This window comes from Neopsephotus bourkii, unplaced genomic scaffold (genome assembly GCF_033783945.1).
Source record: "Neopsephotus bourkii isolate Nb327-2 ecotype Australia unplaced genomic scaffold, CSIRO-AGI_Nbou_v1 NB_1016, whole genome shotgun sequence".
NCBI lineage: Eukaryota > Metazoa > Chordata > Aves > Psittaciformes > Psittacidae > Neopsephotus > Neopsephotus bourkii.
In genome coordinates, this window is record NW_026901505.1 from 2237140 (window position 1) to 2261634 (window position 24495).

At 43.4% G+C, this 24495-nt stretch overlaps 1 protein-coding gene across 8 annotated transcripts in view; it reads right to left on the minus strand.

Moving 5' to 3' along the window:
* EBF1 (EBF transcription factor 1) overlaps window positions 1-24495 on the minus strand; it is a 276447-nt gene that overhangs the window by 239405 nt on the left and 12547 nt on the right. For all 8 annotated transcript variants that reach the window (XM_061360179.1, XM_061360178.1, XM_061360177.1 and 5 more), the window contains exon 6: window positions 18324-18392. In XM_061360179.1, coding sequence (XP_061216163.1) covers window positions 18324-18392 — 69 coding nt within the window. The remainder of the gene's footprint in view (window positions 1-18323; window positions 18393-24495) is intronic.

The window sequence follows — 24495 nt, forward strand, 5'->3', positions numbered from 1 at the left end:
GACAAGGGAAGAGAAGAAAAGTGAAAGATGAGAAAGAAAAGGGGAATAAGAAAAGTGAAAGAAAAGAGAAAGGAGAGAGGAAAAAAAAAGAGAGTAAAAGAAAAGGAGAGCAAGAGAAGGAAAAGGGGCAAAACGAAAGCGGGGAGAGCGAAGAGAAGAAAGCAGCAAGCCCAGAGGAGCACAGGGGCAAACCGAGCGGGGGCTGTGTATGTGTATGTGTCTGTGTCTGTGTGGGTGTGTGTGTGTGTGGAGCGGAGCCGCCCCCCGCAGCGCCGCCGCCCGGCCCCGCTCCGGCTCCCGCAGCCGCTCTCTGCCCGCGGCACGCGTCGTCAGCGGGCGCATCCCCGGGGCCGCGCCGCTCGCCCCGCAGACAGCCCGGAGCCGGAGCCCTTCCGCTGGGACAGCCCCAGCCCCGAGGCCCGGTCCCGGCTCCCCCGGCCGGGGCTCGCAGCGGCGGGGACCCCGCTCTGAGCCCTCATTCACGGGCGCTGCCCACAAGTGCCGCGGCTAAGAGCCGGGAGAGGGGAAAAAGCGGCACGGCCCCAGTGCTGCTGCCCTTCTCCCAGAACCCTCTCCTGGTCCCTCTGCTCAGCGCACCGCCGGGTTTCGCACGCAGCGGGAATTCAGTATGGGGCGCGCTCCTAAATTAGCTTTACCATAAATCTTTTAGGCTCTTAAATAAACAAATAAATAGCGTTGCTCTCTTTTGCCCTCCTTTTTTTTTTAGCGTGCAGCTCTTCATCAGCCTCAACCCGTTAGACTTCCCTGACAGCGCCAACAGGAGACCTGTTGAGTCCAGATTTTGGGTTTTGGGGTTGTTTGTGCTGGTTTATTTCTCTCTCAGCAGCAACATGCTACTTTAAACTTTGCACAAGGCTTTGGGCTTGTTTGTTTCCCTGCTTTCAAATGCCATTATGATTTTAATCAAAAGGGACTGGTTTCTGGAGAAGGCCAGAGCAGACCGGGACAGGGAGGCAGAGCGCTTGGGCGGTTTATAGCAGTTCAGAAGGAGGTTTTGTAAACAAACAGAGCTCGGAGGTAGAAAAGCAAATACAGTGGGTGAAATCTTGGCCTCCTCCAAAGGCAATGGCACAGCTCAATGGGGCCAGTATATTCACATCCACACACAACTTCTCATCCAACAAATACAAAACCAACAGGTAATGGAGAAAACGGCTCCAAATCTGTATTATTATTATTGCCTCATCAACTTAATGCTGTCAGGGCAGAGCAACAGAAATACAACGGATCACTGAGTTTGGGGAGCAAACGTCCTAATGGGTTTTCTGGCTAACAGAGTCCTCCTGACAGTGCAATCTCCCCTGAGCATGGGGCAGCACCATGGCCCCCAAGCCAGCACAGGACGGGTGCTCCAAGCAGGGTCACAGCCCTCCTCAGTGCTGACCAGGACTCCTGCACACTCAGGGAAACCATGGCCACAAAGGTTTAAAAACCTGTTATCCACGTTGTTCCCTTGTAAAGCCAGGGGGGAAATGGAAAATAGGTGAGAACTAGAGAAAGGTGCAGGATTGACTCATCTGGGGCAAATAAGACAGAAAATTCCGCTTGAGTCAGCGATATGCAAGTGGGGGCACCAGAACACATCAGTGCACCTCTGGCCATTTCTATGGGTTGTGATTTCACTGAGGAGCCCAGCACAGAGCCAGCGGGGCTGGGCTGCGGATAGGACCTTGCCCAGCACTCAGACAGGCAGCGCACTGAGCCTCTGGTCTTGCAGGTGCAAAGCCAGAAGCAGCTGCAGCGCTGTCATGCTACACAGAGGGACACCCAAGTGACAGAAAGAAAAAGCTTCTCCCAGGAGGAAGAGATTCGTGCTCTTATTAAAAGGTACGAATTAAAGTCCCTCTGCTTGGCATAAGCCTGTCCCATTTGTTTTCCACACCACCTAACAGCCCCAGGCAGTTCTTGCCTCACTTTTCTCCTGCCAAAACTTTGGGGTAGACCCTGCCAGTGCTTCCACAGCATTGGGCCAGCACAGGGAGCCCCTCCTCAAGTCTTTCAGCTGGCCCTTGAAGGCTAGGCAAGCTGATGCTTTCAGGACCTCCCAAAGCCAGGAAGACCCTTCCAGACAGGGAGAGCCACCACATGACAGTTCACAGCATCAGAGCAGTATGCTCCATCTACCTTAGCCCCCTCCTCACTACAGCACAGGGGCATCAGATTGGAAAAAAAAAGACAAATCAAAGGGAAAACATTAATAAATAATAATCAAGATCATCTGCAGTTTTAATGATAAGCTATTTAATGAATTATAAAGTACCTATAACTCAAAGTATGAGACCGTACATTGTCAAAACTGGCATTAAAGTGTATGGAGATAATTAAGCAATAATGACCTCCACAGAGGGCTTTTCCTGGGAATTAATGACCAGTCGGGAGGAGCTGATGGCTCAAGGCACAAGCAAGGGCCATTAACCCCAGCTGGTCATTAATACCCAGGAAATGCCCACTCTGAGTCTGTTGTTGTGAGTATATGATAAAATAAAGGAGAGCAATTATGAATATCTGAATTTGGGGTTTGCTCAGAAAGGTGATGTTGGCAGGTACACGAGTTCATGCCTGACCATCAGCCAGCCCCAGTACTCCCATACCAGCTGCTCTCAGGAGCATTCCCCTGACACAAACCCACTCTGGACCCCAGACACCACTGTGTGCCAGCATAAACAGAGCCAACAAGATATATTTGTAACCTGAAAGAGTAAAAGCAAAACATCCTAACAGCAAAGCAAAACCAAAAGCTTTGTTGCAACCCAAATTTTGGATAATAAATCCTCATGCAGCAGTTCCAGAGCCCAGGTCTCAGGCTCGTCTGTCTAAGCAGCACACCATATAACATATAACACACTTTTGGGACCATCATAGCTAAACCCAGCCCTTGGTGCAACCCTCGACACTGTTTGCAGTGGGATTCCCCTAAGCTCCACCCAAAAGCAGAAAGGCAGAACAGCCTCCTTTCAACCCAAACCTGCAGGCATCTCTCCTCAGACTCCTTGCCACTTCAGGGGGACTGGGAGATAGAAGTGTCACATTTTGCTGAGGCAAAACAAAAGCTAATGCAAAGCTTACCCTATGTACTGCACTTACATCCTTCCTACCAGATGCAGCACCACAGCAGTGGGTTGGCATGAGTTTGGAGCTTTGGCTGGGCAACAGAGACCCTCACTAAAGCTTCAGAGCCAAATACCAAATCTCCCCTATCCTTAGAAGGGCATGGAAGGATCTGGGGAGATGGGCCACTGGGATAGATGCCCTGAAAGACCGCTTCCTATTGTAAATAGAGGGAGAAATTAGCATGAGCTGTCTTGCTGGGTAATGAAACCCAGCTGCCCACTGCTCCCAGGCTTGTATTTCTACTAATCTCCCCTGTCCCCCTCTCCAACACTCACCAAGGAACGGGGATTGTACCTCTAAAAGCCCAGAGTTGCCATTTACATTTTCCCCCAGCTGGGGAAGGAGGGAGGGAATATCCATCCTCAGGCTCAGCATACAGAGAGGTGGGAGCCCAGAGCCCGCCCCAGCTGCAGTTCTCCAGTCTTGCTCTAAATAACCCATGGGGGAGGGAAGGGACTTGGATTTTACACTACAGCCCCTCTGGTCATTTATTTACCCCAGTGCCATATTCTTGCACTGAAAACGCATCAGCGTGCTTGGAGGTGACAATCACAGGACGTTTTGCCCTGTAGAATCACAGCATATCAAAATTGTCACCTACACGAACAAACCCATGATGGCTGTAAGTATTTCCAAATGATTCTCAGCAGCAATCAGCGCTGATCATGATGTTTGTGAGAACATAGAACTGATAGTTGCTGGCAAAATAAAAGCTCCCTTTAAGTTTCTTACAATCTGGAAAGAAACCTAGAGCAGCTCCTCAGTCACAGCATTTCCCCTTAACTGTTTACAATTGATCAGAAGAAAAAGATTAAGTAACCCACTGGCAATATAGGATTTCCAACAATTATATGTTAAAACCAGCAATCGCTTAGCAGAGGAAAATCACTACATGAGGAAAATTAGTGCTTGTTAGTACATGTAATATTCAGAATCACGAGTAGAATAAAAGCAGCAATGCAGAAACTGTTATCAGCAGAGAGAAAATTATTCAAGTATGCATTTGAGTAATTCTGCATTTTAATTTAACCCTTTGAAACATTAATCAAACCGTGGCTAATTATAGGAATTAAGGAATTAAACGATGGAATCTTCTAAAAGATATTATTTAAAAGGCAGTTTATACAATTACTTGTATAGATGTTTGCTTTAAAGAGGGAAACATTTCTACTGTAATGAAAAGGGTCTTAGAAAATTAAATTAACAAGAGGGGACCAGGCTGATATGAAACTAAATTAGCATCAAATGCAAATTACAGGGTACTTAATGGTAGAAACAGGTGCAGAGCAGGTCCCTAAATGAGATAAATGAATAAAACATCCCTCTGCACAAATGTGGAAGCTGACACAAAGTCAATGATATGAATAATTCAGCAGCCTCAACACTGCTGTTGGGGTCAGCTTTCCTTGACCTTTGAAACAGGAAGTAAAATTCTGTCCAAATTTCAGTGACTGGAAATGCAGCAGTTATTTGTTGGGGGAAAAAATAAAAATGGAAAACCCAGATAATAAAATAAATAAATTAAAAATGCAGACCCAGAGTATGTGGACGCGTATATACACACATATAAGATGATAAACTGAAACACTGAATAAATGTACCAGCAGAAGAAAACATGCAGAACTGGAAAACCCCTCAGATGTTAAAGCCACAGTGGCTGCAGAGTATTTGTTTCAGCCTAAAACTCTGAAACAATATGTGTGTGAGAGAGATACATGAGAGTATTCAGGACATGGCATGATCTAAGCATGTTCAGAGCTAAATGGTTTCATCATTCAAAAAATAATTTAGTTGTGCTAAAGGGGATATTAATAGAGTCAAAGTCATTATATTTCAGGCATTAAAGAAATCAGATCATATAAAAGGATCTATTCAAAGCTCACCGATCAATCGTTTTCTTTGCTACAAACTTTGTTTAAGAAAGGAACTGGAAGACTTCTTTTCTGGACGCTTTACTTAAGCTCCTGATTTAGGCACTATTGCTGACTTAAAACCAGTGGAATATCTCCAGATTTACATCCTTATGACTAAATTAAGAAGATTTCTTCTCCTTTCAATGTGATAAAATACTCAGCTAAAAGCATAGGTCATATAATTTCTGATTAGATATACAGCCCTAATCTCAAATTGAATTTGGCACTAAAAAAGATTAATAAGGTATGACAAATAACTAATTTTTCCAAGTTGAAAAGAAAGGAAGAACATCACCACACACAGCATGTCTTCTAGAGCAACAAAAGATATAAGGTTCAGAAGTTAGCTCAGTTTGCTGTATTAATCTTTCTTTACCTGCATACCCATCACCTGTGGAACACGTCTGACATAAGATTATCAGGTTTTGGGAGTTCAATTTGACTTCCTATGCTTTGGGCAGGTAAAGCCCAGAAACGGGACAGCAGGGAGCAACTCTGCCTCCAGAAAGTTCCATGAAGAGTTAAATCAAGCTCTGACAGCAGCCACCCTGAAGATGCATATTAAGGAGATACACAAAAATCAGCCCCAATATTGCATAATCCCATGTGGCAAATGGAGAGCTGGGAATTTGGGGGTTGAGTTCACTACTCCGCTCAGCACTGGGTTTGTGTGCAAAGTGACTCCCTCCAAACGCCAGCTCTGAGAACCCAGCTGGTTCTCATTTCCAAACAACCAGCTTCTCTATCCCCAAGTGCTAAAGAAAATAATCCCAGCAATCCATGACTACACGCTTTCACAGGGACAGCAGTGAGAATTTGATTGTAGAGATAATTAAAGTCATTCCTGAAACTTCCAAGGAAAAAAAAGCCGGAGGGAGGAGGAGGGGGACCAAGGGGGCCAACGATGCTCATGTTTAAATTGAACTAAGCAACCGGTTTGGCTTGGAAAAGGAGGGTGGATGACAACACTACTTTTAGGGAATGAGTTCCCCTGAAAATTCTCTCTCCTGCACTCTAATAGTTATAATATTTGCAAAGAGAATGTAATAGACTGTGGAGAGTAGGAAGATTACAGTGAGGTTTGGAGCCTGGATGTTCTTAATTTGGCAAGAGTATCCAGAGGGAAATGCTTTTGCATTCTGGTAAACTTGAATAAAATTATGTACAGCCACTTCGATTAGAAGGTTTTAAAGGGAAATGATGCCATAAAAGCAATAAAACCAACTGCTATCTGCTTCAAACACTAAAAACATCTTTTGAAAATTAATGTTTCCTGCATCCGTGCCACGAGTTAGGTCTGAAATAATTTTAATATTAACAGCACTCGAGAGTGGGTCAATCCAGAGCCAATTACATGACTGGATTAGTCCTCTATATCTTTCCAGAACAGTGGAGTAATTTACACCACTCCGGCTGGTGTAAATCATCAGGGTGCCCCTGGCATCAGGAGAGCTGTGAGGCTCTGGCCACACTGAAAATAATCATCATCATGATGGCTAAAAGAAAACCAAACAAAACGGCTTGCTCCCAGCAAAGCTGAACTGTACAACCCCCATGTCACATGTCTACTGTGGCCCTCCTCATCCCGAAATCGGTGTGAAATTCAGAGATGGGGAGAACGAGTTTAAAGCACTTGTAATCTCTCCGTCTGCACTATCTGCCTTGAGCAGGAAGGAGGGATCCGCTCAATGAGAGCTATTCAGGGCCTCTCAATTAACCTGATTAGTTCAGCACGCTGCTCTCATGAATGACACCTTATCTTGGAAATGAAGGAAAAAAAACTTCCTTCCTTCTGGAGATAGAGGCAGCCCCTAAAGCCAGAGCAGCAGCGCCCATCGGGGCTGGCTCCCCCATCTCATCTCCCTGGGGAGCTGCTTTTGGGGTGGCAGGGCCAGGCAGCCCAGGTGGCCCAAGCAGGGAGGGGGTCCCCCTTCTTCAGAGCCAACCAGGCACATGATGGGATTTTCTGCAGGGGTTAACCCTTTCAGCGCTGCACAGAGCCCAGCCCAGACGATGCCTGCAGGTAAGAGGTAGAGCAGCCAAGGGGGCGAACCCCCCTGGGAACGCTGCCTTGTTTAAGTGTGTTGTAGTCTGGAACTTGTTTCATATGTGACAGATTAATGAGCGATAACTGTGTTACCATGGCAAAAAGCATTCCCAAAATTCTCCTTTGTTTGCCCAAGAACAGCCTCCCTTTCTTCCCCCCCCCCCGCCCCCCAAATCATGCCGCTTTACAATAACACAAATATTAACTAACAGCATGTTATTCTTTCAAATGTGGATGGCTGCGAACGTCAACAAGGCTGTCTGTTACATACAAACTCCAAGAATTAATCAGGGAAAATAGGTATCTCAATTGCAATTCTGAAAACTCGAATTTATGAATGCCCAACCAGCTTTGAAGGCATTTATTAGAAAAACTCCAATGACTTTTAAAGTATTAATGCACAAATGACACACTAGGGCATGATGTATTAACGTTCCTGTAATTTCTGACAAATTGAGTTACCACTGTCACAGTGGGGCAATCCCTCAGAAAAAACAGTTCTTCTCTCCTGCCATGCAGTGTTCAGCAGACGACAATTTGTGTACACATAATGGGTTTCAGCAAGAAGTTTTCCTCCTACACCACACTGCAGTTTATTCTGTTTTTCAGAATGCCAGGGCTATTACGGTACTCACTATGCTTTAAGAAAAGAAGGTAGATGTAGCCTAGGGATTGTCTTGCCTAAACAGCTTCTTAGGGTAGAGGCTCTCTCTGTGCTACTGTGCATTCCTAACAGCCGGGTCAGCCCAATGGAGCCCAGAAACCCCTGGAGCTCAGTAACATTAGACCACAGTGCCAAGAGGAAACCAAAACCCCAGAGATAAAAAAAACCCTAAATTTTTCAGAGCTGCTTTTAGCACATAGACTCCAGCTTGAGAAATAAATTCTGCCCTAGACCCCAGAAGAGTCCAGGATTACCCAGGGTGCTCCTTTATAACACAGTGGGAGTCCCTTGCTTTTATTTAAAAAGGGCCAAATCCTGATCCCTGCAGGGCAGCTACCACAAAACTTGTGCAGGTCATTCCCTTCTCCTGCTTGCAGAATCCCCAGCAAGGCATGCAATGGGGTATGCTCCCATCTGCAGCTGAATGCTGCTGGACTCTACAAGCGATGCAGAGGCACATGGAGCAAACTGGGGGAGATCTTACCATCAGATCTTAATAGCCCTGAGTGTGGCTAATTTCCTTCTTCTTCTAGAGCAAAAAATGGTTTAATGAATACAGAATACGTTTCTTGTGTCATCCTTCTATACAATCTGAACTAGGTAAAGTGGGTTTTAACATCCACTAATCAAAGTGACTTAACAACCGGGAAGTCAGCCAATGGTTATGTAGTGGTGCAGATGCCAAAAAATCCAACCGAAAGATTATATTCAGGGAGATTACAGAGAAGACCTAACTCAACTGGGTGGAAGCGGATAGTTACCCTGGTCAGGAAAGCCTGTCAGTCTCCCTGCAAAATCATGGAAAAAAAATAAGGAAAATTATTATGTTTTAAACAGCTTCCTTTTAACCCATTGTAGACACTGGCTGTATCCCATACAGATAACTTTATCCAAAGGCAAATTCTGAAATCAATGGATGAATAGCTTGGCAAAGTCCAAAAGCAGATGAACAGTCTCTGACAGTCATCGAGAGAACACTAACAAGAGGTAGAACATATTTTTAGTGCTAGATGCTCACAGTGGGTTATCAATTCTTTCTAACATTTACTTTATATAAAATTTATCCCTTCCAGGGTCACAATCGTGATGTCACTTTGGGGATGTCCTTTTCCTTTTTTAATTAATCTTTGAAAAAAATGACCTAAACATTCAGCTAATTGCATGATGCTGAAACAGTTTGCAACTCTGATTAGAAAGTCAAGGTGGGAGGAGAACTGAGAAAATCCAAGCCTACAGCAAACCTTAGGACCCTGGCACTATGTCATTATAGTATCACCTTTTTTTTTAAGCCCATTTTTCATCTCTTTCTAGCCCAGCATGGCACTGGAAGAGTTAAAGAAAACAATAAAAGAACAACTGAGTGTACAGGGGAGGATTTACTGGCATTTACTTTTAATTCTATGGTCCTTTGCTCTGTGGCTTATCAGCCCTATGTCAGCCCTTTTTCCTCCTTTATATTTCATGAGGAGACCCACATGCTGGTACTGACAGACAGAGCCCAAGTGTCTGTAAGCTTTTTGTCAGGTAAAAAGAGAAGAAAAAGGAAAGGAACAAGAGGAAAAGCAAAGCTAAGAGGCATCTATTAGATGTCACTAGGCTTTTGTATTCATGTCAATGATTCAGGATTAGAGTATTTGAAATAATCTTATTGAGAGAACTCAAAAGCCCCACAGAGGGAAAGCCTGCTCGGTAGCATATGGCAGAGCAGCAGACAATATCTTATTAAGGATGTGTTAGCTAACACCATTACTTTTTATATTACATTACTGAACTATTGTGCCTCAGCCGGTTAGCGAGATGGCATAGTTGTGGAATGCCGTTTTGGACGTTTTACCACGTCGTTACAAAACCAGAGAGATTTGGCTGGGCATCCAGCCCCAGCCCAGCGGGAGGTGGCAGCAGCGATGCTGCTCTCTCAACGCCCCCCCGACTGCTGGGATAAGAAACCACCCTTCTCCAGCAATGGGGAAACGATGTCCTCAAGCCCACTGATGGGCACACTGCTCTCACACCATCCATTGCCCACCCACCCTTCCCCACCTCGCTCCCCCCCAAATTCAGGTCATCACCTTTCAGGTCTGGCTGCTCACTACTGCAGGGAAAAGCAGGGGGTATAGAAGGTGGCTCCTGCTATATCTCCAACAAAAAAAAATCAGACTATTGCCAAACTCAACCTCTTGTCAGATGAAGGGAATTTAATTTTGTTATAGTGAATGCTGTTAGTCTGAAAAATCTTTCTTTGCTCTTGGACAAGAGCTTGTAATTGGAGAAATAGCTCTTTTTAAAGTTATCTTCATCTGCCTACACCTTTAGAGGCAGCAAGAAACCAAAGACAAAACAGTACTGTTCATAGAATTTCAATGATTGCAGTGAAAGGCTCTATATCTGGGTCACCTTATTACTGTCCAGTATATAATTTCAGTGACTTGCTATAAAGCCTTTTAATAACTCATTTCACATAATTCACATATTAAAAGCACCAGAAAATTTATTTTCACCTTTCCTATTTCCAAACAGTATTTTTAAAAAGTAGGTAGAAAATTATTCATTCTGCTTTAAAAAAAAACCCTCTAAAATACTGTCCTTAGCAAAAAAAGTAAACACTCATTTGATACAGTAATATATTCTGATCACAAATTACCTATGCAAAGTTGCTAATGCAACACACTGGGAACTCTGTATGGCTTTTCTGTACTTTTCCAGAACTGTTACAGAAAAAAAATACCCCATGATGCTGCAGGGAAAGAGAAAAATTCATACCAGTATTTACCACTTTTACTACAGAGACCTGCTGCTGTCCGAGGACAGCAGTAAATCCATTTCTAGAAAGTCATCTCCATCATGATCTACACAGAAACCTACACTTGTTTCTTATTCTCTTTTAACTTTATTAGCTAGATGTTGTATTAAAATTAAATACATCCAGCAGGCAGAAGTGAATTTGAGTTTAGCACAGTTTTTCTGTAGATGTGGATAGTTATTTATAAGAATATGTTTCTGTGGCTAGAAGATGCAAACATTTATGATTACTCACAGGAAGAAAACTACTCACACACCCCAGCCTCTGCAGAATAAAGCTTGGGTTGTGTTTTTACCCAGTAAATGCTGGGATAGAGCTAAGATACATTTTTCATGTTTGGAACAATTTTACCTAATCTGCATTAAAACTGAGGATGATCTTTGCAAATACATTTTCCTATGACTCTTATTCATGTGTGCGCTCCTACTGTGACAGGAAATATGGAAATAAATCAGGTGTTAAGATGGGACCGGAAATTTATCCACACCAGAGACTGTGTGTACATATATATTCATATGAGAAAAAGCCACTATCTTTTCAAAAAAAAAAATAATCATTACTCTTGAGAAAGAGAAGAACTGACACCGAGCTGCATGGAGCCCAGTAGCCCACTGCGCTGAGCACGTCCTCCCTGCTGCAGGACACACTTTGAAGTAGGAGTTCATATGAAGAAATCAATAAGTATGAAAAGCACATTTGAAGTTTTGTGACCAGAAACAAAGGACAGATCCCCCTGCCAGGCCCTGGACTCCTCCTGGGACCAGTCCAGCCCACTTGGAGCTTTCCTGATGCTGCAGTAGGTCACTGTACAGAGGCAACCAAACTTTTTTATGCACCTCTAACCTTGGATGCTGAAACCCTGACATCTGAATGGAGCAGCAGAGTAATCCAGTTATACCTCGGGCTGCTCCTCTGCATAAGAAAACCCACAGGGTCTTCAGGATGGGCTTTGAGGACTTAAACAAACCAGTGCAGTCTCCTAAAGCTGTCAACACTTGCTGACCAAGACTGAGATTTTCAGAAAGAGCCCAAGGGACTTAATCAACTGAAAGCAGTAAGTGCAGAGCTGCACACCTCAGGCTCACCACCTACCCAAGACAGATCAGAGCTATACAGATACATACTGGTCTTGGAGCAGCAGGTCCATCATACCCCATGTGTGCACTCAAGTCACTTTTCTAGACTGACAAGTGGCCAAGCCTCAAAGGGCTGTGGGTGAACACCAAGATGATAGTCAAATGCCAAAAGCAACAGAGCAGGCTGGTTTTCACTTTCCTCATCCCCAGGATATTCAATACAAGCCTAAGGGTTTTATTCTTGACAGAAAAATCTCAATCTCCATTTTCAGTCTGTATCAGAAGAGCCACTTCTCTTTGGGAATGGGATCATCTACCTACCTAGAGGTTACAGAGTACCTAGCACAATACGCCTTCTTTGCAAGAGGAGCCTCTTGTTTTATCACCGTGATATTAAATAGTAACAATCAGGCATAAGATCACAGTGAAAATAAAGCCCAAAACACTAGCTGCAGATTCAAAAGGCATCACTGAGAGAAGCAAGTAACTATTAGAGTAGTGTGAAATGTTTGCAGTGAAACCCAAAACCACATAAAGCTTGCCTGGTTTGGGGTTTTATAACAAACTGAAAACTCAGAACAGGTTTGCTAAGAAAATCACAAAGCTCCTGAGTGAAGCTAAGACCAAATTAAGGTTTTGCATAATAGTTTTGAGATTATACAAAAATTCGTATACTTGGAGCAGAAGGGAAAGAAATCAAACAAACAATAAGCAGAAGCTGTTTGACCCTGACCAAGTTCACTCAATGCCAAGAGCAAAATAAATGAATTTTGAAGCAGCAGAGATATGTGCCAACCCCAGTAGGCTGAAACCAACGATTTTTGCAAGAATCCTTGCAAAGTTACCCCCAGCTCTAGTGATTTCATCACCAGAAAGAAGAGTGGCACCCCATGTTTGAGGAGTGCTGGTAAAGGGGCAAGCTTTTATGTCTGAAACTCTGTGTGAGAGTCATCTAGTGATCAGAGTCTCCCATTTATCTCACAAGAGCTCAAAATGCCTTTGGCTGCCACAGTCATGTGGGAAATGTTTCGGGTAATGCTTCTCAGCTGCATCAATCACAACTAAACCCTCAAGGATGTGTGTTTCAGTCTCTCCCCCCTCAGAAATGTATGGGTTCAGAGGCTCCGGGAGCTTGTATGAAACGCTCAAGGCCAGCTTCTGGTTGTCTGAACACCCTGCTTAGAGGCCCAGAGACAGCATGGGAGACATCTCTGTGCAATGCTGGAGGTAGTCTTCTGTCACCCAGTTTCTGCTCCCTGGACTGCCTCCCTGATGGGATCAGTAACTCCCATCTGGCTCTGGAAGGGGTGGGTGCTTTCCAGTACAAGACTCAAGAGAACAGCTGAATATTTAGGCCCAGGAGTATTTCGCATCCATGTCTTGAGATCTGTTAGAACATGCCATGCCTGCCCGCCTGCATGCATGCAAAGTCCACAAGGATCCAGGACGAATGGGATCCGCAGCCTCCTGCAGCCCTGTCTCCAGCATGGGCAAGGGAGGAGCAGGACACCAGCACAGAAATCTTCTGATCATAGACTCACAGAATCATAGAAAGTTAGGGTTGGAAAGGACCTTAAGATCATCAAGTTCCAACCCTCCTGCCATGGGCAGGGACACGTCACACTAAACCATATCACCCAAGGCTCTGTCCAACCTGGTATTGAACACTGCCATAAATGGAGCATTCACAACCTCCCTGGGCAACCTGATAACCCCACACAGCAAGGTTCAGGTACTGCATATGGTGAGGGGGACGAAGGATATGACCAGGACATGTCAGGAACTGGGGGTCCTGCAGAGGGACCAACGCCATACTGCCTGGCATCTTCTGCACTTTGCTGTGACACCAGTGCTATGATGAGCACATGTCCCTTTAGTTTGGCTGGGGATCAGCTGCGGCACTGATCCCATCCCCTGCAGCAAAGCAATCCTCTGCAGATCCCTCCCAAGCAAAACCGACCTCACCCTGTCACCAGCACCTCTCCTAAAGTTGGCCAGATCTGCCAGCCAGCCCGCATCTCCATCACCCTCCCTCCAGGCATGGAAAGCTACTGCAAAATGCATTAATCACCACATCTGCCTAACAAGTGTACTTGTAGGGAGGATGAAGTGAGTGTGGTACAGTCCTCTGTGTCAATTTTCCACCTGCCCGGTATTTAGGATGAAAAGATGATCAGGCCGTAGAATACAATCCACTACCTGATGACTTGTTAAGCAGTAAAACGGAGACATTGAAAGTCATTCACTCCTCTTTTCATGTCATTGCATGGTAAAACTCTACCCACAAACATAAAGTTTTTCAGGTTAAAGGCTGAATGATTTCAAAAACATATGCAGGTGAGTTGGCTGCCTCCACAGCCACAGCAGCTGGGTGTGCTGGGGACAGATGACTGAGAGCCTGGCCAAGCACCCCATACAGCAAGTGCCAAAAGCACACAGGCTTTTCAAACACTGGTAGCAGGTCATGCATTAAAATATACCTTGCTGTCACCTAATAATAAAGCATAAAAGATATTACAGACTCCAGTCCATGGGTGCCCACTCTTGCTCCATGGACAAGAGCTCTGATTGCACTGGAAATGCATAAACCACCTCTTCAAAGCCAGAGTGAGTCTCATTGCTCAGAAATTGCATCCAAAACAGCACATGAAGAACTTCAGTATATTGCCAGGCAAGGGCAAGAAGAGACCCTGCTCATCACCATGCTCACCTTCCACACAGTCTCTACCCAGGGGAGCTCCAGCACAAAGCCTGTTGACTTACACCACAACTAAAGTTTCTCTATCCAAAAGATAGACAGAGGCGAGATTTCTTAAGTAGGTCTCATCTGTCTTGGTAAATCTCAGAAAAACCAGTTTCACGTCACTGTCATCTACCTGCTTGTGTACTCTGGGAGGCAGCAAAATCTGGGATGAACCAGCTGGTTTCAGCCCTTTTTCCATGCAAAGTCACAAGCTGGAGGTATATATATAGATATAGGTCCTAAATGCTGAGATTTTTCTGCCGCTATATTTGGGATTGCAGCGATTATTCCTATTTTATCAGTCACTAGAACTCCTGTTTACTGGATGCAGCCATAAAAGGTAAAGAAGCCCCAGCAGGCACAAGTAACACCATTAAATATCAGTCCTGCACTGGTAAATTGGGTTTAAAAGTTTGGAACAGGTTGCAGAGAGAGGAGTCTCTTTCCTGAACCAAGGAATAATATAAAGCCCCACTTTCTCCCCTATGTGACTTTTGTCATTATCATCTTTTCCGATTCTTACAAAGCAAACCTAATTAGGAAGCTCTCTCATTAGTCTTCCAGAAAAATTAGCACAGCTTATGCTAATTACTCCTGTAAAATTTAATAAACTCGTTGAAATGGGAATAGTCTAATGAGGTTTTATTTATTGAACTAAGATAAGTGTAAGGAAAAAGGTTAGGACACCAGGATATCCAGAGTGGCAATAAAACTACAATTTATTCAATTTCTTCACAGGAATTTTATTGCAAACCTTTTAAATTCAAATATGAGTTACAATTCGAAAGTTAAATCAATCTAGAATTTAATTTAATAACAGGAAGTGCTCTGTGTTTTCTTTAAGCAGGATTACAATACAGCCCTGCCACTGCACTTGTAGGAGGAATTGTGCATTTGTATTGTGACAATAATATCCCTTTTAAAATGAATTCCTGTTCATCAGATCTTCATCTCAACACATGTAACTGGATTAGTGATAAAATATACAGGCTATGCTAAGAAGATGATTCAGACGCACACAGGTTTCCAAGAAACTTCCCTGAAATGACTGCTCTATAAGCATAATAGCTTTATTTTGTTCTCCAGAGAAAATTTAGATCACTACATGAGTATAAATTTCTCTACGTCCCTTTCACTGCTGTATCTGCTGATACTATAACAGAGCAAAGTATAAAGCAATTTTATAAAGGATAAAGATATCCTGTTTCAAACAGACTTTTTTTTTTAAATCCCACATTTTGAAATGTGCGATTTACTTTTCATATCTAGGGTTTGAAAAAGAATACAACACATGTAACTTTGAAGTTGCCAAACAGCTTCTTTGCCAAGTTCACTAAACCACCACAAAGACAGAGTTCTCTCTATCCCAAGTTTCTCTAACCTCATCAAAGAGAATTAATCAATCCAAAATAGTATTGCAGCATGTAAGAGGAGGATAGCATTTCCATGTAAGTGCATATGTCAAAAATCCCATGGATAGATTCTACGTTAAACTCTATGTTAGGTCAGAGTCTGTGGATTCACAGGATTTGATGCAAGAGTTAGATTAAATCCATAGGCAAAACTTTATCGGAGCGTAAGGCATGTGGGAGTGCTTTAGCCCAAATGGTAAATGAATTCTCTAAGCTCACATGCAAATAAAAATAGCTAAATATGGTTTTGCATATCAATTGACATAATAGTTAAAAATTGCATGCATGGAGAAGTGACAATGGAGTACAATTAAACACATGTTCTGGCTTGCGCAGGCATTTTAACGTTAGGACAATTCTAAAGGACTCGTTTTAAGGTAAAAAGGCTCCATATAGATCACTTCATCCTTTCCGAACCAAAAGGGAGGAAAAAAAATGAATAGGATAAATGTCACAAGAAACATCACTAAAGCCACTAACTGTATAAAGCACATACTTATTTGGCCTAAATTGTTTGAACTAGCCCCAGCCAAGAAAAGGTTTTAAGTACCCTACTGGGACAGATGCGAAGCGGCAACAATAGAAGCCACACTAATGCAATCCAGGTAACACAATCCTGTTTCAAAAACACGGGGAGGGCTAATTACAGTACTGCTGAGTCAAATTTCTTATACCACTGCAACCCACAGGAACAGGTCAAAATCAAATGTTATTCAAACCACAGTCATATCAGCCTTCTGTATCAAAGTCACAATTTAAAACCAAGTGAAGAACTTAAAAGCTTAACCCATTCACAAGCCAAGCGTGATTCAGAGCCAGTGGTGAGGTAGGGCTTGTATTATCATCTTCAAATTATGTTTAGCTTGCCTTTTGAAAATAATCTTCAGAATTCATTCCTTTTGCATCAATTTAGGTAAAGACTGAGAAATTGATCACTGCTAGGAACCTAAATCTGTTTTTTCCATGTAACAGTTTTCCTCATTTTGCAGGAAGCGTGTAACAGACAGCATCTCTGGCTTTCATGATCTAAAATGATTTGCAACTAGCAGTTTTGCATACTAGATAGTTAAACAAAATATTTCTGTAAACCTGCCATTAGCATCTTAACATCTCACTTTCCAGTACAATGAAAAATTCATGTGAATTTTGTAGTTTTCATGTTGCTCAAAATGCCACTCTAACACCATGTTTATAGTGTTCAGCTCTGTACCATGCTTATAAAACACATCTCCATACAGATTTCACTGTGAATTTTTCCCCACACACACTTTCCCTGCTACTGCCTAATGCTCACAGAAGATGAAAATATGCCTAGTTAAAATAGATATATCTTCTGAGATTTAAACACTCTCAGGATCACTTATAGCTAATCAAAACACCTGATATAAGCTTCCAATATATGCACTTTCTTGCCAAATTCAAACAAGAACTGTAAATCTGGATGAGCACGCTAGGCAAGGCTCTGCCCTATCCCTGGACCATTCTCTGTGTGGGCCACTCAATGCACCAAACCCTCTTCACCTTCTAACATGGATGCCCTGGCACAGAAAATACTTTAAACCGAGTACAGCAAACCTTAATTCAGACAACAGTGCAAGGAGAGGCATACTATTCTATGTTCTTGCCCCTATACACATAGGTAGTTTCCCTTTAGGCTCCCTCTATTCACAGGTTAGTGCAAGGGTATTGCTTTCCCCAGGCGATGACAGATACTTTCAGTACTTCATGGCCATTTAACTCTTCTAGAGTAATGCTGCATAATAACCAGGTTATTGCACATGGCTTTGTACAATGAGTTTGGACAATTAAAATGTAAAAATGACTATTTGGCTACCATTTTGCATAATTTGCAAGCACAGAAACTATGCATGGCTCAGAACAACTAAAATAGATATATTGTACTACAGTGATTTACATGGTGATGTCAGATTAGTAATATGGATCTGTTTAAAAACACGGCAATTAAGACAGGCAAAAATGAATTGATCAGCTGACAATACAGTCAAAACAGTATTCCAACCACAGAAAATAAGAGGAGGAGAAAAACCTTACTTTGCAGATCTATTTTTTAACTGGTTTTATGCATAAATAAAAACCTTAAAATGTAGATGGATTGCATCCAACAGAACTACTGTAGCTAAGTGATAATGATTCAAACATTTTTCAAATAAAAGTTAAATATTTATAAGCACCCAACCACATTTCATAAATCACAAACTATTATTATTTTATTCCTGAAGCTTCCCTGGCATAGCATGTGAATTGAGCCACAGAAAGTCAGAAAGAAAAATCTCCTCTTTATGCACATGAATCAGTTACAAGAACTGAAGCCCTCCAAAGAGCAGGTCACTCCATTATCCTCCATATGGCCCTTCCATGGCAATAGCAATTGCAAAGCACAACTAATTCAGTATCAAAAACAAAATTTCATCCATACATACTCCTAATTCTTCCCCATTAGCAACACAGGGCAGGTGTTTCATTATAATGAGGAGGGGGATAAAAAAAAATGGAAGGAAACAATAGCAGTCCTTACCTGTCAATTATCACTGGATCTGATGGAGTCTCATTTCTGTTGCCACAGCTTTTCTTGTCACAACAGCGGCTACAGAGCAAAAGCGAAAGGATTTAGTGCAACCATTACAGTGTAAAATCATCATTACGAACATGGTAGGTTCAAATTGCCGGCTAGAGTTACCGCTCGGTCCCTGCCTGGAAATCAGTCAAATGTAGTGGGTCACATATGGGTTAATTACTATGTTTAACTTCTTGCACAGCTGGTTAGCAACGGAAAATATAAAAAGAGAGGGGTTTTGCCCCTTTCACAAATAATATTTCAAGGAACACCCGAAACAGGGAGACCTGCCTATTCGTAGCCTCTTTGCCATGGGTTTGAACAGTTGTGCCACATATGCTCGTACACGAAATAAGACAGCTTTTTCCCTGCTGAGCCTAGTTTTTACATTTGCTTAACGCTTACATTACACATCCACAAGATATTCCTACTTCTACACAATTCTCAGCTACCAGAAAACCTCCCCCTGAAATCTGAAAACACAGTTATTCTCCAAGAAACACTGTTGTTAATGGGGGAGCTGAAATGCAAGTGGCACTGGCAGCAGTTCTTTTATGCTTGAGCATGCCTGTTTCCCCAAGTTTTCTGAGCATGTTAACGATCCCTAATGCCATGGAGAGCACAGCTCCAGTGGCTGGTGCCCTGCGTCAGGTCAGATACAAAGCAGGCATGTGAAATATAAGCTCTGTCTCCCAAAGCATTGCTCCATTGCTGACCTCCAGGCTGGGATTCTTTTGAAGTAAGGTGGCTCATTGTTTCCTAAGAGAAGTTAAATTGTTGTTTGTGACGATTCCTTGTCAGGGATTATTGTCCATTAGGAGCCACAGATATATTGCAGGCAAGCTCACAGGCAGCATATACATTTCTGCTCAGAGTGGGAATCCCTCCTGGTGCATCTAGAGCTGTGGCTGAGTGACATATAGGCTGCCCTGCTCACCCTGCAGCCCATCCAAACCCATGAGACCAAGTCATAGCTACATAGGTGACCAATCCTCAGGCTTCCAGCCACCCCAGGGGAGAAACACCCATCTAGCAAGGAAAGCTCTTGTTTGCTGATGCCTCTTGAAACAAAATACTCCACTGAAGTCAAGGCTTCAAGGAATAAAAAGGAAAATTAGTCAAGAAGCTCCAGGTCTTCGCAAGCCCTCCTTGGTCCCTCCCAAAGAGCTGCTGGATCAAACTTGGGCAGCTCCTATGCAGCTGCAGGGACCCCATCCCACAGTGACACCAAGTGACAGGCAGCAAGGACCACTCTGTTTGCTCTCCCTGGCCAGACCTGAGCACATGCCTCCATTCAATAAACTTTCTGGTAAACCTCAACCGCACACAACCAGATCTTTGGAAACCACCAAGCTTGCTCCCAGTGGTGTTCCAGGGACATGCGCATCGCCCTCATTTCAGCGGGTGGCTGGCAAGAACAACCATGGCTCCCACTCAGATGAACTATTTTCTTTTCCCCAGAAGGTGGAAGAACATCATGGCAGGAAGAAGCCCTCAGAAGTGCCACGCTATATAAATAATCCTGTTGGGAATATGACAAAGGTTCTCTTGTGTTGCTTAACAATAGAGTGAATAATATACAGTTACCCTCCAAGATTAGCAATAAAGCAAGTAACCACACTAAAGATAACAAAAAAAAGGGGGAGGGGGGGCTTTTTACAAAACCAGCCTGTTTAAACATGGCTTTAAAAAAAAAAAAAAATTTTGTTTTCAAAGAGAGGAAAATACATAATTCTTTTCACCGCAAAAAGCTTCAAGGCAAGTATTCAGGGCTGAAACTTTTCACAGTTAACACATGTGCGGTATCTTCATTTCGGTGGAAGTTACATTGTCTGGGATTGCCAAAAAAAACTGCTTAATTTTACAGCACAATACCACAATTGATCCACCAGAAAATGCAAGAGTCTTGGCAACCAGAAAGTATTAAAATTTAGGAAGGAATAAAATATGCTGTAGGTAAATAGTCATGTGGACGTTCGGGGGGCTGTTTTGCCTATAAAAGGACTTGTCGTTGGAGTGCAGCTAGAATGTGTGGGGTGAGAAAATTTACCCACAAACAAGGCAATAAAAACTGCTAATCATTTTTAAATGATTAAAATGTAATTAGAAACAGAGTTGGCACAAGTTAAGACAATGCAGTTCTTGTGACTGAAGCAAATCAGGGCTAGTCCTGACATTCTCACAGCAGACTGGAGGGACAGAAATTGCCACATTTACTCAGGCGAGCAAAGGTTCCCAGGCTCTCAGCACGAGATGGGCAGATACCACCATCCACTTACCGCAAGGCTCAGAGGCCAGCCCCTTCCTGGGGCACTAACTTAGATGGAGAAGTGGCTACAGGAGCCTGGAGATGGGGACACCTCGGACTCACCTCCTGCTGCAAGCAGGATGGAGTCAGGCACTGGCCAATGGGGACAGCCCAGCTTCAAGAACTGAGTCAAGACTGTATTGCTCATTGGGTATCTGCCTCATTTGCACAGGGCTTCCAAAGATTGCACCCCATAATCCTGCGCAATTGTAGGAGTCCTCACTCCTTGCACTGCAGTTTGAGGGAGGTGTGGAAGAGGTGCATGTCTGGCACATCCTGCTCTCTGAAAGGAGGCTCCAAATGTTCTTTCATGTTCTAGATAATTGTTTTTTAAACTTTAGCTTGTCTTTGTGTTTTTCTCTCCCAATAGCAGAATTCAAGGCTTTCTCTACCCTAGTTTTCCCATGCAGAGAATTAAAACATCACACAAACCCAAGTTTTAGTGCCTACTTTACACTTGGAAATAAGTTCCTAAATATTCAGCGCTCTTTCTCTTTTCCCTCAAGGAATTTAATAATTCCCAGGAGCTTCTCCAAGTCACCCAGAACTATCCAGCTCCCAGCAAGGCTCTGAAAAAGCTTAGGAAGAGGTGCTGAGTGCCAGCTCCTTGCAGCCAGGAGGGCAAGGTCTTGTCCTCTCTGTTCTACCATGACACCTCTCCCCAAGTGAGGCAAGGAGCCACGGTTCAGGCACAACGCCATGTTGGCCAACAAAAAAAGCCTACAAAAATTGATATGCTTGGTGGCAGCTCACTTTTAAAACAAGCAATTATAGACAGTAATGCAACCTCTTCCCATCACAACCTCATCCTGCTCCTGCACCCCATCTCTGTCTACCCCACTCCAGTTGCCATCCTTGCCATCCCCAGGGCTCATGCCCAAGCCCCACACCATCCCCATCCTACCCCTTCACAGGCCTCCCCATCTGCTGGCTGCCACCACCACTCCCAGCTTTTGTTGCTGCCTTTGTCCTCACCCCAACTCTCTGGGGACCTGCTGCCTTCCTGCCGCCTTGCTCCCTATCTTCCTCTTCTCTTCCCTGTGCTGGACCATCTCTAGCCTGCACTACCTGGCACTTCTGTGGGCACACAGGAGGTGGCCTCCTCACCCCAATGTCTGGCACCCCCAAATCCTCTCATCCCCACCCTGGTGTGGTGGGCAAGAGCATCGCTCGCGAGAGGAGCCCTGCTTTGTGTATCTGTGCTTGGGCTTTCTGTGGGGACAATAAACAATGAGAAATGACGGGGCGATGGCATGTGGCCAGCGCAAATGCGACTTTCCGATCACTTAGCTGCCAGGCTCCAACAAGTCGTTAGCAAGTCCATGTGGGAGATTTTGCAGGAGCTCCCAGTGAGGTGGGTTTCATCCTGCAGATGATGTGGTCGGGACGAGCCCTGCCCCAAAAAGGTTCCTCACCCTGAAGCATGGAGGTGCAGGAGGTTTTTGCCAAAATGGCTCTAAGATTGTATTTTACACAGACAAAACCCATATTTTACTCCAACCTCATTCTCAGAAGTCACTGAACCATTTTAGCTGAAACTTTCCAAAGAAAGTCAGCCTGAGGCTGACACCCTGCAAAGGACGTTTCAGCCAGAACAGTTTAAGTTTGGCAAAGCTGTAAGCCACTGAAGGTTTCATAATGGAAATTGTTGAGGCAATATTAACTATAGATGTCCCTCCCCATGCTGCCTACAATACTAATAAATTCCACTGAGGCTGTGAATTCTCCCCAGCTATTAACATTTTCACCAACAGTGTTTTTATATTTGACAAAACACAATGAAATCCTTTGAAATAAACCACTACCTGAAGCAAACATCAGCCCACTTTCCTACCACAACCAGGATTCTCCTATACATTTGAATTCTTTGTCTTATCTGTGCCATGGTTGTCTTATACTATAAATACCCAGCTTTGTCACATAAATGCAAAGTTTTATTGTGCAGTTAGCCTTGATAGAAAGCACTGCTGAAAGTTGTTTAGAAATTAAATATCTAAAACAAGCTATTTTAAAATACAGAGCCCTCACTATTTCATGTCTGAAATGAAGAAATTTCATCTTAGGGAGAGCAAGCTGTCTTTCACACCATATGGCTAATGGTAGTGCATAGCAATTAGCTGGGCTGATTAATGGGGAACAGACTCTAATTTTATGCTTATAATTGAGGCTGCATTTGCACCCCTGGTGCAAATTCAGCACATCCCAACTTCCAACTTACAACAGGCAAGAAATCAAGAGAAACAGAATGGTGTGGAGAGAGATTTTTTTTTTTCTCCTTCTAGACCCCTAAAGAGCATCAGATTTGCAATTTAAAAGAGTGTTAGCAGCACAATAGATGACAGATTTGTGCAATAGGGTCAAGCGGCCTGGTAAACAAACAGCACCCTCTTACACATGTATAGGCAGAAAAGGAAATGGGTAATATCTAATATGAGCTATAAGACATTTGAATATGTCTCCCCCACCCCATCAGGCACACTGTCTACTATGGTCAGATTATTATTTCTTTTACTAGTCTGCTGCCTTATGCTTATGAAACACAAGGCAGCAGCTAGCAGTTAACAAATAGAAGGAGAAGAATAAACCTCCTGATCCAGTCAATTTTAAGAACAAAGAAAGTGTAAAGTGCTTTAATAAAGGGAAAGACTGCATATCTTTCCACATTCCCAGAATGGAAATAATTTCGTCTCAGTCAAGTATACTGCATGTCCGTAAATGTTTGATGTGGGTATTCGGTCCTCTGGTTAGAAGTCAGCCCTCCATAGGAAGTTTTAATTTACTTCTTACTCTTTATGTTTCTAAAGCGTTAGTAAGAAAATTAATACATTGAAGTAGGCAGTCTTTACCCTTGCATGGATGGCTCAGAGTGTCTGGCAGATGTAATTCCTACCTCAAAAACCCTGCTGTTTAAGTATGAGGAACAAACAGCAGTTTCAGACCTGACACCGCACACACTTGAGCACGCGCTTAGTTTTACTCACATGGATGGTCCCACTGTTTTACTGGTTTACTCCCAGAGAAAAGCTAAGCACACGCTTCAGCCTTATCAGGTCAGGGGCCTCCTGTAATATTTCCATGAATTGTTCCTCGCTAGGTATCTAGTGTGAAAGTAGTGCTAATTGGGCCAACGAATTTTAGGGCAATTATGAGTTGTCAGCAGGACTGGGTTTCCATTGGGAAAGGGAGAACTGGCCCAGAGTCCTCAAGCAAAACAATACTGCAGCTCCCAACAGCAGCAAGAAGCTCTGGCACCTCCTGGAGATACCCATGCACTCTGATAGTTCTTAAACTGCAATGGGGTATCTCTGGTTTCCTGGAAGAAACCAAACCGTCAATGAAGCAGCCTGGAAAAATACAACATGGAAACTGAAATCCCCAAATGCTGCAAGGAATAATTTGGAGGGGCTGCGTGGGGTTTTACCGAGGCTGGCAAAGCAAGCGGAGCAGCTCCTTCTCTGCTGGCATCGCAGGGTATTGCCCTGCAGCAAGCTTTTATCAGGGAGGAGCTGCCATAGAGGACAAAACATGCAGATCCCCAAGACAGAAAAAATATAATAATAAAAAAATATTAATAAAATCAACCAACAGAGAAGTTTCCATCTGAATACTTTTTTCTAAGTCTGTCCCCCACCAGGAAGCCCTCATCCAAGTTTCTTCTCTTAGAAGTGGGTACTAGTTTTTACCCTCAAGTTACTCCTTTTTAGTAAATGCGTTTTGTAAAAGTTACAACGCATGCAATGGCATTTTTACAGTCTTAAAACAACTGATTGTAACAATGAGCTTATGCAAGAACGCCTCATCTTCCACAAGGGAATTATTTTCTGC